Source organism: Aquarana catesbeiana, linkage group LG05 (assembly GCF_042186555.1).
Source record: "Aquarana catesbeiana isolate 2022-GZ linkage group LG05, ASM4218655v1, whole genome shotgun sequence".
NCBI classification, from domain to species: Eukaryota; Metazoa; Chordata; class Amphibia; order Anura; family Ranidae; genus Aquarana; species Aquarana catesbeiana.
The window spans coordinates 466,296,725-466,310,160 of record NC_133328.1 but is presented as its reverse complement, the minus strand read 5'-3'; the positions used below and the strand labels follow the sequence as shown (position 1 = coordinate 466,310,160).

The window sequence follows — 13,436 nt, the reverse complement described above, 5'->3', positions numbered from 1 at the left end:
ACTGTCCTCACTGGTGAAAATTGCAGGACACTTTTGGCACCCTTTCTGGCCTACTTGGAAGCATGGCATTTAAAGTGTAACAGATGCCGTTACATTCTCAGTTTATTTGACAATTATAAAGGAGGTCCCAGAGCAGAGGATAGAAGGGGATCAGCGCAGGGACGGCATGACATGTGCGGACTGCACAGTCACGCTGTCATATGCTGTTTTCACTTTAAGAAAAGGGGGAGTGGCTGAAGCAGGGGAGGATGTGCTGGGAGAAGATTAGGAGGAAGAAGGGGGAAGTGACGTCAGTGGAGAGCGACAGGGAAAAAGATTCACATGCGCTCCCATCGCTCCACTGCTTCTCCCTCATAATGTCGGCTTTAACAGCGGCGGCAATATTAGAACAGCTCAGAGCAGCGGTGGCAGCACAAGGGGCAGACTGGCTGCAGGCTCAGGTTGCAGCCATCCGGTCGGAGGACAGAGCGACAACGAGCGGGGGGCCCTGGAGGCTCCACGTGCACGCCGTTCTAGGCCGCCGGAGCACTTCAGCCCTGATTCCGCTCCCAGGGGTCAGGGGCCACAGCAGAATGCCAGAGGAGGATCGATCCAGCCGCCCCCCAGTGATCAGCAGGCTCGAGGAGCGAGAAGAGGTGACTGCAGGAGGACACAGCGGAGGGGCCGGAGTGCAGGGATGGGGGAGACCAGCGCAACCCACGGTTCCCCCCCCTCAGCTCGTCGCAGATGTCAGGAGCAGACGGCTAGTGAGTCGCAGGGGGCTTCGAGCGTCCAGTCCGGACATCGTTTGTCATCCGTCAATCGGGGGGCTGGCCAGGTGGCCGAGGCAGCCAGCAGCCCTGTGCCGCCCAGGGGAAGGACCGTAAAGAGCGCGGTGTCGTTGGTGAGCAGAGGCGGAGGGAGTACAGCGGAGGCCCAGTCTGGTCGGCGGCGCAGAAGTCTATCCAGGCGGGCTGGACACAGGTCTGGTGTTACAACGCAAAGAGTAGGACGAGAGCAGCAGCGCAGACCCCCAGCAGCCAGAGCGGGTCCCTCTGGAGTGCAGCCAATGGTCGTCCGTCCAGAGGAGGTCAGCGACAAATCGGAAGGGGAGCTGTCCGGGTCGGAGAGGGACGAGGACCAGGGACATGCGTCAGCGGTGAATTCCGGAGTGGCGGCTGGTGGTGCCAGTCCTGGGCAGCCCGGTGAGTGCAGCTCTACTTTATCTATTTCTTCTTTGTTAGAAAAGTTATTAGAGCAAGGCAGAAAAGGGGGTCCCTCCGAGGGTGGTAGTTTGGAGGGGGGAGTGTGGTTAGGCCATCCGCAGAACAACCCAGGGAGGCAAGAGAGGGGGCGAGCAGGACAGGCCTGCAGGATTTATTGGCTGGTTTGCGGGATTTGGTACAGCGATTTGAGCTGACCACGGGGAACAATTCGTCACCAGCACAGGAGACGCCGCAGGAAAGAGATGCGGCTGCTGTGATTACGCCTACATCGACGGTCGCGGTTAGTGGAGATTCGGTTATACCGGCAAGTGGAGCTGGGACGGCGGTTATTGATCCGACTGGACCATCGACCAGCATTTCGGTCCCGGACAGCCGGGAAAAAACAGGGGAAAAGAAGGCGGAGTCAGTCAGGTTGGCAGACTCTGCAAAGAGTGAGGTCTATGTCTGTTTTGAAGGCCCTTTGGGAAAAGATTTGGAGTGAAGGAAAAGATTTGGAATGGAGAATATGTGGAGATATTCACATTGCTCCCGTTAGAGAAATTCAATCTGGATAGATTGAAACCGGAAGAACGGATGAAAGAGGACGAGGAAAAACGCTGATATAGGCTGATTCCGTGCACTTTTTCTAATTGGCTGCAGGCGTTTGCTATCTTGGCGAGTGTGGTTGGGGAAAAGTCCCCCGAACATTGCTCGGCCTTGTTCGTGTATTTGGATGCCATTAGTGAGGCGCACCGGACATACGGCGGAGTGGCATGGCTGCGATACGACGAGCAGTTCAGGCAACGGATGGCCGTCACACCTTCACTACGCTGGGATCATAAGGATATCAGCCTGTGGATGAAACTTATGACTGCAGCGAGGGCTCCGAACCAGTTTTTTCAGGCAGGGGTCGGAGGTAACGCTGCTCCAGGACAACTGACCGAGAAGAAATGGGGCTTCTGCTGGCAGTTTAATGAGGGCACCTGTAAGTTCGGTACAAACTGTCAATTCAAGCATACCTGCTCCGGTTGCGGGGCTCTCACGCACTGTCAAAGTGCTTTAGAAGAGGAAAGGGGCGTGGCGGAGAGTCTGCGAACAAGAGGGACGACGCCGGTGTGGGTGGAGAGGATGCGACCTTTCCTCAATAGGTACCGTGACAAAAATGCGGCTCAGTTATTAGAATCAGGATTCGCGAGCGGTTTTAAAATACCGTGTTCCTTGGAAGCTGCACCTCCCATAGCAAAAAATTTACGTTCGGCCCTCACGCATCCGACTGTGGTGGCGAAAAAATTGGAAAAAGAAATACAGTTAGGGCGCATGGCTGGCCCTTTTACTTCAGTCCCACTTGTGGGATTGGTGGTATCCCCATTGGGAGTGGTTCCAAAGAAGGAGCCAAATAAATTCAGGTTGATTCATCACCTTTCTTTTCCGAAGGGTGGGTCAGTCAATGATTCGATTGCGCCGGAGGAGTGTGCAGTTACGTACACTTCCTTTGATGCAGCGATATCATGGGTCCGCCGCTACGGTCGGGGGTCACTCATGGCAAAAGTGGATATTGAATCTGCCTTTCGGCTTTTGCCGGTTCACCCGGAAAGTTTCCGTTTGCTAGGCTGCACATGGGATGGAGCATACTACGTGGATCGCTGCCTCCCGATGGGGTGTTCTATCTCCTGCGCTTTCTTTGAAAAGTTCAGTTCGTTTCTGGAATGGGTGGTACGGGATGTTGCTGGGATCAATTCAGTCATCCACTACCTAGACGATTTCCTTTGTGTTGGCCCAGCGGGTTCCAACATCTGTGCAGTCTTATTAGGCACGTTACAGCACATAGCAGAGCATTTCGGGGTCCCGTTAGCGCCAGAAAAAACAGTGGCCCCACGTCCAATATTGTTTTCCTTGGAATTGAGGTAGATTCCATGGGAATGGAGTGCCGTCTGCCGTTGGACAAGCTTGAAGCTCTCAAGGCAGAGGTGCGTGGCACCATTGGGAAGCACAAGGTGCAATTGAGGCAGCTACAATCGTTATTGGGTAAGCTAAATTTTGCTTGCCGAATAATTCCCATGGGTAGGGTCTTTTGCCGGCGGTTGTCGGCAGCGACTGCAGGGGTCACCGCCCCTACTCACTTTGTGACGCTTAACAGTGACCATAGGGGGGACTTGTGGGTATGGCATGAATTCCTGGAATCATTCAACGGGCACGCTCTTTGGATGTCAGGTCCCATCAGTAATTGGGATCTTGAATTATTTACGGATGTGGCCGGGTCTACGGGCTATGGGGCCGTTTTTCAAAGAACTTGGAGCGCCGCCCGCTGGCCCCCTACTTGGGTGGAGGCTGGGTTCTTGAAGAACCTGGTCCTACTGGAACTGTTTCCAATTGTGGTGGCAATGGAAATTTGGGGGGAATCTTTCCGTAACTTGAAAGTGCGGCTCAACTGTGACAACTTAGGTGTTGTCCAGGTGATTAACCGTTTGTCAGCCAAGTCCATGCCGGTGGTCAGGTTGCTGAGGTATTTAGTATTGCGCTGTTTGAAATGGAATGTTTTCATCTACGCTGTACATTTACCAGGGGTTGAGAACACTTTAGCTGATGCACTGTCTCGTTGTCAGTGGGACAGGTTTCGGGAGTTGGCACCAGACGCGGAGAAGCAGGGGGTTACCTGCCCGGACTGGATGTGGAAGGTTGCCTTGGGAATGTGGCAAGGTGGATTCAGCACTCCGTGAGTAAGGCCACTTGGGACGCTTATTCCAAGGTATGGCAAGACTGGCTGGCATGTTTACATGGGCTAGAAATCGACCCTGCGGGCCGGGAGGTACCTCAGGTGATTCTTTATTTTATTAATATGGGTTTCGAGAGGGGCATCTCGGCAGCTGCCATCGATAAGAAACTGGCAGGTTTGGCCTTTCTTTTTACGTTACAAGGGCTGCGAGACCACACAAAAGACTTCTGGGTGAAACAAGCAGTGAAAGGTTACAGGAAAGAGCATCGGAAGAGTGATGGTCGGCGCCCAGTGTCTTTTGACATGTTACACGGCCTATTTCGACAGGTATCCTATATTTGTAGTTCAGAGTTTGAAAGCGCGTTATTCCGTGCGGCTTTTGCATTAGCATTCTTTGGGGCGTTACGGGTAAGTGAATTGGTTAAAGGGGGGCCAAAGGGGGGCTTCAATGTGATGATCTGGAGTTTTCGACCGATTCAGTTAGGATATGGACTAAAAGGTCAAAAACTGATCAGAATGGGAAGGGATTGCAATTGGAGGTTTTCCGGATTGCGGGGTCCCACATTTGTGCGGTAGCAGCGGTGGCATTGTTCAGGGATAGGCGTCCGATATTGCTGCGCTCATTCTTGATTCATGCAGATGGATCGTCCTTGTCAAAATTTCAATTTGTAGCAGTGTTCAAAAAATGTTTATCGGCGGCCGGCCACAATCCTACCAGGTACTCATCCCACTCTTTCCGTATAGGTGCTGCTACAGAGGCTGCTAGGGCGGGGCTTAGTTTTGAAACAGTGAAGCGCATTGGCAGGTGGGATTCAGATAGATTCAAGCTTTATATCCGGCCACATTTATTATAGGCTTGTTTTTGGGAGGTTTTTCAGTTCGGGGATAGAGTTTAAGGTTGGGGGTAACTTATTGTGTTGCTTGTCAATCTTGCTTTACAGGTGACTCGGTTCCCCTGGTTTGGATTTTGGGCCACTCGTTCGTTTTCTGGGGGGCCAAAAGGGCCGATGTTCGGCCAAATGGTAGGCAACTAGGTATCCCGAGACAGGAGGCACGGGTCAGGTGGATCGGCTTCCGGGTATGCTGTGGAACAGGGTAAGGTCAGAAGTCCACAAATTTGCTCGTTGGGACAGGGCTCCAGATGTTTTAGTGCTGCATGTGGGGGGAACGACATGGGGGTTAGGTCCATGAGGGATCTTATACGAGACATTAAGTGCGATTTTTTACGCTTACAGGCGTCATTTCCTGGCATGGTTATAGTGTGGTCAGATATGGTGGGGAGGACATCATGGCGGTGGGCGTTGTCTGATAAAAAGGTTGACAGGGCCCGAGTTAAGGTAAACAAGGAAGTCAGCAGGTTCGTTATGCGGAATGGGGGTGTTACCATACGACACAGGGAGTTGGAGGTGGATACGTGGAGATACCTTAGGAGTGATGGGGTGCACCTTACTGAAGTAGGTACCGACCTCTGGGCGTTAGGCTTACAGGATGGGGTACAGCGTGCATTAAGGGTTTGGAGGGGCGCGCAAGGGTAAGGCTTTACCCCTTGCGTGTGGTGGCAGTGGTTTGGGTCTGTGAGGAGGAGGAGATTTATGTTATGGTGATTTAACATGGTTGGTACCCATATGTAATATGGGCTTTGTTATGTACCTTCCGGTTACGAGGTGTTAACCAGGAAGGGGTAAAGTTAAGTCACTGGGAAGGTTGTTTACTGTCTCACAGTCTGGGGTTTGCGACTGGAGACCAAAAGTTTTTTACGAAGTTTTCGCAGTGACCTGTGGGTGTGTTCCCCTCCAAGACCCTAATAAGTACTGAGAAAGTTTATTATTAAAAAGTTATTTAAAAAGTTATTTAAAATGTTATTTATTTATTTTTCTATTTTGTTAATAAAAGGCCGTCAAGGCCATTTACTCCAACACCTTGTCACGTCATTTGTGGGGAGGATTTGGAGGGATTTGAGTATGTTTAAGGGGGTGGCTCAGAGGACTGGGGTTTAAGTCCTTCACAGGTCATGTAATCTCGTGACATGCTTACAATTTACATTGTGCATGTCAATTATAAGCTCTTGGATCTTTATACATGCATAGGAAAAGCAGCCATTGATCTGAATGTGATAGAACCACATATCACGGATCATTTTATATAGGGTATTTAGATTGTCAGGCATGGTGCTAAAAGTGCCCACCTGACATCATCCTAGCCAAAGGAAAGATATCACTGCTTTATAAGGCAGGCAACCAGGGTTCACCTACCAGTCTCAGAAATGCACTTGCAACATGAAGTGATTTGATACATTGTTATGAGCAACAGGTCCACTTTCATTCATCCAGTTTTCATAAAACAACCAAAAGGTATAGCAACTTATATTTGAAATCAGATCAACTGTAATAAATTATAGAAATCATAGAAAGCCCTTTCTGTGTTTGATTTGTTTTTGAATATTTCTCAGGTTAGAGAGAGGGCCTAACTAGGACACAGGGGAAAATTAAAATGAGCAAAACTTTTTTGTGTTTGTTTTAATTTTTACTAAGGGTATAAGGGGGGAAATATGAATAAAAATAAAAAGGGCACTAATTCTTGAAATTGTAAAAAAATATTATAAGTGAAATAATTTTGCTAATCACCTTCAAAATACTTTTTGTTCCAATTTCTCTGTCAGCATACTTTTACCTGGTCAGAAAAACTGAAGCTAAATACAGAATTTTTAGAAATAGCACAAGAGTGGCACCACAATTTTTTTAGGAGAGGTTTATATTAAAATAATGAGTCACATTGCTATTTTTTAAGGCCCTCAAGTGCCCTACCACCAATATGGAAGTGAAATGCTTTCCTGGTGAGCCTTTGGCAGTTTCCTTTGTATGCCCCTTTACCATACAGTCAGCTTAACCAATATCTGGAGCAATCATGCTAATTACCCCTCAGGATCCCTACAAAGTTATCAGTTCTGTACAGGCTCCAGTAAACAGTCACAAACCTTGATGATCGGGGAGCCTTTAAATGCACAAAACACATTGGCTTGGTATAGTACAAGAGTATGAAAAAAAATTCATCTGAACTTTAATATTCTTCTTTTGATGCTTTACTTTTTGCATACCCAGTCCCTTTATTAAAACAGACCATGGGCATTCAACATGTAATCTGGCCACAGAACCCTGTGGTTCATTTATATTGGTAACAAATAGGCACAACTAAATCTGTAAGATCTTAAAGCCCGTACCCAATCTGTTAAATTGCTGCTCTTTGTAAGGGAATCCTAAGGCCCCTTTCACACGGGAGGAAAGAATTCAGCTTTTAGCTGCGGATAGATCAAGTTACTGTAGATAAACTCAGACAATGCTTTCCTATTGCCCCATTCACACACTGCATTTAGCAATGGCTTTATTACATGGGGTTTGGTGCGGTTAGATTTGACTGCGTCCAGGACCGATTTATTGCAGCTATCTGCACATAACTGCAGGTAATCGCAGTGTACTATTTCACCTGCAGATAGCAGCGACAAAAAGAAAAGAAAAACAACAGGAAATACATCAGAAATGGCAAGAATGTTACAGTGCAGCTAAACGCAGCCGCATGTAAATGCACGTAGACTCAGCTAATCGCAATGTAAAACTACAAGTGAACGCTCTGCTAGGATTCTCTGAATTTCAAAATAACAAAACATGCTTTTCACAATGGCAGAACAGCCGCCCATGTGAAAAGGAGCCTTACAAAGCAAAAATGCAAAAATGTAATCTGCAAATCACATTCATGAGAAAGGAAAAATAGGTGAAAGTATAATGCATAAATTACGTGTTTGAATCAGAAGTTACATCTTGGTACAAGACTGGAAGCTGATGTGAAAATGTGTGATAGGACCATGTTGTTGAAAATTCCGACCGTATTTGGGCTCCATCACACATTTTCCATCAGAATTTCCGACACACAAAGTTTGAGAGCTTGCTATAAAATTTTCCGACAACAAAATCCGTTGTCGGAAATTCCGATCGTGTGTACACAAATCCGACTGACAAAGTGTCACACATGCTCAGAATAAATTAAGAGACGAAAGCTATTGGTTACTGCCCCGTTTATAGTCTCAACGTACGTGTTTTACGTCACCGCGTTCAGAGAGATCGGATTTTCCGACAACTTTGTGTGACCGTGTGTATGCAAGACAACTTTGAGCCAACATCCGTCGGAAAAAATCCATGGATTTTGTTGTCGGAATGTCTGATCAATGTCCGACCGTGTGTACAGGGCATTAGACAGGTTTACTTGGTTGTCTGCGGGCTGGTCGGTAAGTTAAGCTTGTTTTTTTCCTTCGATTTATCCTTGGCCTTGTTTATATCTAGATTTTAAAGCTGATATTTAAGGCACTAGAAAAGGTAAGTATCAGGCATTAGTTAAGGTACGTATATGGTTGCAGAGGCTCATGTAATGTTAGGATTTAGGTTAAGTGATAGCTGGCCATACTCATATTGAGTTTTTCCATTCAGCCTGCAGGCTACATGCTTTTTTGACACCTTTTTGCCTCCACATCATAAATGGCTATATGTAAGGCACAAATGTTTTATCCCCTGTGATTGACAAACAGGTGATGCATTTAATCTGTCACTGGAAGTGACAGGAAGGTGACAGCAGTCTGTAGGAACACAAAGCTGTTAATCTCTGATCCTCTGTGTACTATGAGGCACGCCACAATACCGAACATTCATTGCATACTTGCATTAGCTAACAATAAGCAACAGGAAACAAATACAGAAGCCCATAACATTCAAGATTCTTCCTTCTGTTCTTTGTACGTTTATACAGTGCATGTACGTCTAGTCACTGCTTGAGCTATGCTCATTACTTACTTGTATATCTCCAGTGAATGAAGACCATATCCACTTTCAATCTTGTATTTATCAGGATTAGCTTGATCACTGATAGGAACATTATTCTTATACCTGTATAAAAGACATCAGGATGAGTTTGATCATTGATAGATACATTATTCTTATGGCTGTATAAAAGGCACAGCCAGAAATGAATGGGTCACATAATAATGTATCTTATACAGTACAATGGCCTTATGTAAATATAAGTTACAAGAGTAAAAGCGGAGAATTGAAGTATTGGTCAATCATCATAATTTCATCATCTTACAATATATACATTGATTTAGTGATCTGTGTCTAAGAACTCATGAATTGTCCATACCACTAGTCAGTCCGCTGCAGTTACTGACAACCTTAGGTCATTAACATAGTGGATAAGAGGTATACTTAACTGTATGGTTACCTACATTCCCCTTCAGTCTATTTTACTCATACTGGTGCTGCGTGAAGGACAATCATTTTTTTCTCCTAGATTACCTAAGAATGATTATTATCCTCATCAGTAATTATACATGGGGGGATTGTATGGTGTGTGGTGGCCATCTGTGTATGTAGAAAACGTTGTCTATTTTAATGAATTGTTGGTGGTACTTTTTTATTTATTTTGTTTGATCAGTGTTTAAGTGAATTGCTAATAAACTTTATACTTGTTTGCTAATTGCCTGTTCCTCTCTGAAGAATTGCTTTTTTAGGAATTGCTTCCTCAATTCCTTCTCCCCTTTTTTCTATAGACTACAGCTAGGCCTTCAGACATAACTGACAACAATTAGAACACCCATAAAGGAGAACATACCATGTGACTCGTGGCTCTGGCCATCCACTCACTGTGCAATGAAACTTTACACTCTGTGTCTCCCAGATGGTGTGAGAACGAAGCTTAATGATGAAGACAGGAGCATGTAGTAGTGTGTCCTCATTTATCTTTTTGTGAAACTCTTCAGTGTCTTCTAGCTGGAAAAATACAGCAAGTTACATTTGAAGGCAACAGTATGTAGCAATGATGCTATGTGTTATACTGATATATACCTATGTCTAGAGAACAACAAATGAGGATACACTAAATCTGATTAGTGATATTGTTCATATTAATTTATAACTGAAAAGTAGACAAACTTTTTCATGTTGGATGCAGGGACTTTGTGTTAAATGGAGATTTGACAAATCTCTCAACGCCAGTCTCAGTTAAGTCATGATGTGCTGCTAAGGGGACTCTGAGCCTTCAGGTTAGGGATCAGCTAAACTGAGAGTTTTTATTTCACCATTTGTGCAAAATGCATTGGAGAAAATTAGGATAAAGCCTAAATTAAAGTATAACTAAAGGCAAAACTTTTTTTTTTAGTTTTTGATAGCGTGGAGATGGATTAGAACATCTGTCATTTGTCCAGTTTATTTGTCCTGTTTACCATTATCATTGAAAGTGAAAGTTAGGCCCCTTTCACACTGGGGCAGTAGGGGGCGTCGGCGGTAAAACAGCGCTATATTTGGCGCTGTTTTACCGCGGTATTAACCCCCGCTGGCGGCCGAAAAAGGGTTAAAACCCCTCATATAGCCGCGGTATAGCCGCGGTATAGCCGCGCTGTCCCATTGATTTCAATGGGCAGGAGCGGTTTAGGAGCGGTGAATACACCGCTCCTTCACCGCTCCAAAGAAGCAGCTGACAGGAGATTTTTTCTTCTCCTGCCAGCACACCGCTTCAGTGTGAAAGCCCTCGGGGTTTCACACTGAAAAATAGCGCCTGCAAACCGCCCCAGTGTGAAAGGGGCCTAAAAATAGCGCCTGCAAACCACCCCAGTGTGAAAGGGGCCTAAAAGAAAATCTCAAATTTTGGGTTGTCCCCAGAAAAGTAATAATCCGCCAATGGGGACACTAGTTCTGGCAACCTGAGGGTCCCCAGGAGATTCCCTTAATTTGAGGGGATTTCCTAATGCTTCCTGTTTTGGATACGGGACAGGAAGTTAACGTAAATCTCCCAAATAGGACACAGATGGCAAAAGTAAACATTACAGGAGTTAACCCCTCCTTACTATATCCAAAATGGAAAAAAAAAATAGCCTATAGTTCTACTTTAAGGCATTTTGGAGGGGGGGGGGGTCTTTAAATGGCTCCAAAATGTTACAGAAGTGGTTTTTAACTTGGACATGTTTTTGCACAAAAAAGGTCCCCTTATGATCCTCATTATTTTATATTTTACAGAAAGAGAAAAAGTGAAAAAAAGCATAATAAAAATGTTAAGCAAGTACAATCAATACAAAAAAGCAAACAAGACGAACACAAACAAAGAGAAAAAAACGACAAATACAAACAACACAAATTAAAGAAATTACCAACCCGAAATACCCCCCCAAAAAAAAACTTCTACAAAAATTAAAAAATAATTGTAGATAATTTTTTCAATCAAATTTTTTGCCTAAGCAGCTCAATGAGAGAAACTTATGCTGCGTACACACGATTGGACTTTCCGGCGGGCTAGGTCCGCCCGTCTTTCGGCGGACTTTCGCCGGAGTTACGGCGGACTTTCAGAATGAATGGACTTGCCCACACATGGACAAGTCCGTTCATTTTGAACGTGACTTAGGTACGACAGGACTAGAAAAGGAAGTCAATCTTGCCACTTTTATCGGCGAGATTGACACCTTGCGAGCCCCGTCGCGGGTCATACCAGGCCCTTAGGTCTGGTATGGGTTATAAAGGAAACCCCCTACGCCGAAAAAATGGCGTGGGGTCCCCCCTAAAATCCATACCAGACCCCGATCCGAGCACGCAGCCCGGCCGGTCAGAAAAGGGGGTGGGGACGAGCGAGCGCCCCCCCTCCTGAGCCATACCAGGCCGCATGCCCTCAACATGGGGGGTGGGCGCCATGTTGATGAGGACAAGGGCCTCTTCCCGACAACCCTGGCCGTTGGTTGTCGGGGTCTGCGGGCAGGGGGCTTATCGGAATACGGGAGCCCCCTATAATAAGAGGGCCCCCAGATCCTGGCCCCCCACCCTATGTGAATGAGTATGGGGTACATGGTACCCCTACCCATTCACCTAGGGAAAAAGTGTCAATAATAAAACACACTACACAGGTTTTTAAAATAATTTATTAAACAGCTCCGGGGAGGTCTTCCTCCGGCTTCGGGGGTCTTCTTCCGGGGCCTGGTCACCGGGTGATGTTGACCATGCCCCCAAAAACCTCACAGTCCCAGCATGCCCAGGGACTGTGACGTCATAAGGGGGCGGGGTCTCCGCCTATAAAGGTCAGAATGGAGCGCTCAGAGAGCAGTCCAGCCGGAGAGAGCGTCGTGTCAACATCTGGAGAAGAGAAAAGGGAAGAAGACAAGAAGCCCAGAAGTCCGGACCTCCGCTGGCAAAAGAGCGGCATGAAGACAGCGGAGGAGCCGACAGAAGGACTGGAACACCGGGAGAAGAGGCCAGAGGGAGCGGAGAAGAACCAACCGGACGCCGGGAGAAGAGGAACTGGAGGGACCCCCGAAGCCGGAAAGGGACCCCCGAAGCCGGAAAGAGACCCCCAAAGCCGGAGGAAGACCCCCCCCCGGAGCTGTTTAATAAATTATTTTAAAAACCTGTGTAGTGTGTTTTATTATTGACACTTTTTCCCTAGGTGAATGGGTAGGGGTACCATGTACCCCATACTCATTCACATAGGGTGGGGGGCTGGGATCTGGCCCTCTTATTATAGGGGGCTCCCGGATTCCGATAAGCCCCCCGCCCGCAGACCCCGACAACCAACGGCCAGGGTTGTCTGGAAGAGGCCCTTGTCCTCATCAATATGGGGACAAGGTGCTTTGGGGGAGGGGGGCTGCCCCCCTCCCCCAAAGCACCCACCCCCCCATGTTGAGGGCATGCGGCTTGGTACGGCTCAGGAGGGGAGGGCGCTCGCTCGTCCCCACCCCCTTTCCTGACTGGCTGGGCTGCATGCTCGGATCGGGGTCTGGTATGGATTTTAGGGGGGACTCCATACCGTTTTTTTGGCGTAGGGGGTTCCCTTTATAACCCATACCAGACCTAAGGGCCTGGTATGCCCCACGCTCACCGCAATAGGAAAATTTGTTTTTCCTATTGCAGCGAGCGCGAAATGCAATACCCTGCCCTTTCGTCGTATCTGGTCCGTTGGACCAGCATACAGACGAGCGGGCTTTCCGTCGGACGAGCACACAGACGAGTGGACTTTCCGTCAGAAACTGAGTCCGACGGAAAGATTTAAAACATGTTTCAAATCTAGGTCCGGTGGACTTTTGGGAAAAAGTCTGCCGGAAAAGTCCGCCGGAGCCTGCACACTGTCGGATTGTCCGGCGGACTCTGGTCCGCCGGACCAAGTATGCCGGAAAGTCCGCTCGTGTGTACGCGGCATGAGAGTTTCTGCTTTGGACAACTTTTACCAACAGCACAACTGATAATTTTGCAGCATAATCAATTTCAGATAAATTAAAATCATATAAGATTCATGCTGAGAATAGAACCCACCTGCATGTGACATGACATTTTGTTTTACACAAATTGGACACTATTTTATTTAAAAATGAAGCAGGACTGCTCTTAACAAAGTTTGAGATTGAGAAAATGTATTGGGCAGGACAATGCAATATGACATCGTTATGCACGCATGCAGATGGCTGGTGTGCGATTTTGAACATACTGAGTGTCCTTAATCCTAGGGCATCATTTGTCTTTTTAAGT

At 47.0% G+C, this 13,436-nt stretch overlaps 1 protein-coding gene across 2 annotated transcripts in view; it reads right to left on the bottom strand.

The window, feature by feature from the left end:
* MYOM1 (myomesin 1) overlaps positions 1 to 13,436 on the bottom strand; it is a 180,638-nt gene that overhangs the window by 101,279 nt on the left and 65,923 nt on the right. For both annotated transcript variants that reach the window (XM_073631423.1, XM_073631424.1), the window contains exons 5-6: positions 9,550 to 9,707; positions 8,733 to 8,825 (exon numbers count right to left, since the gene is read on the bottom strand). In XM_073631423.1, the coding sequence (XP_073487524.1) occupies positions 8,733 to 8,825; positions 9,550 to 9,707 (251 nt within the window). The remainder of the gene's footprint in view (positions 1 to 8,732; positions 8,826 to 9,549; positions 9,708 to 13,436) is intronic.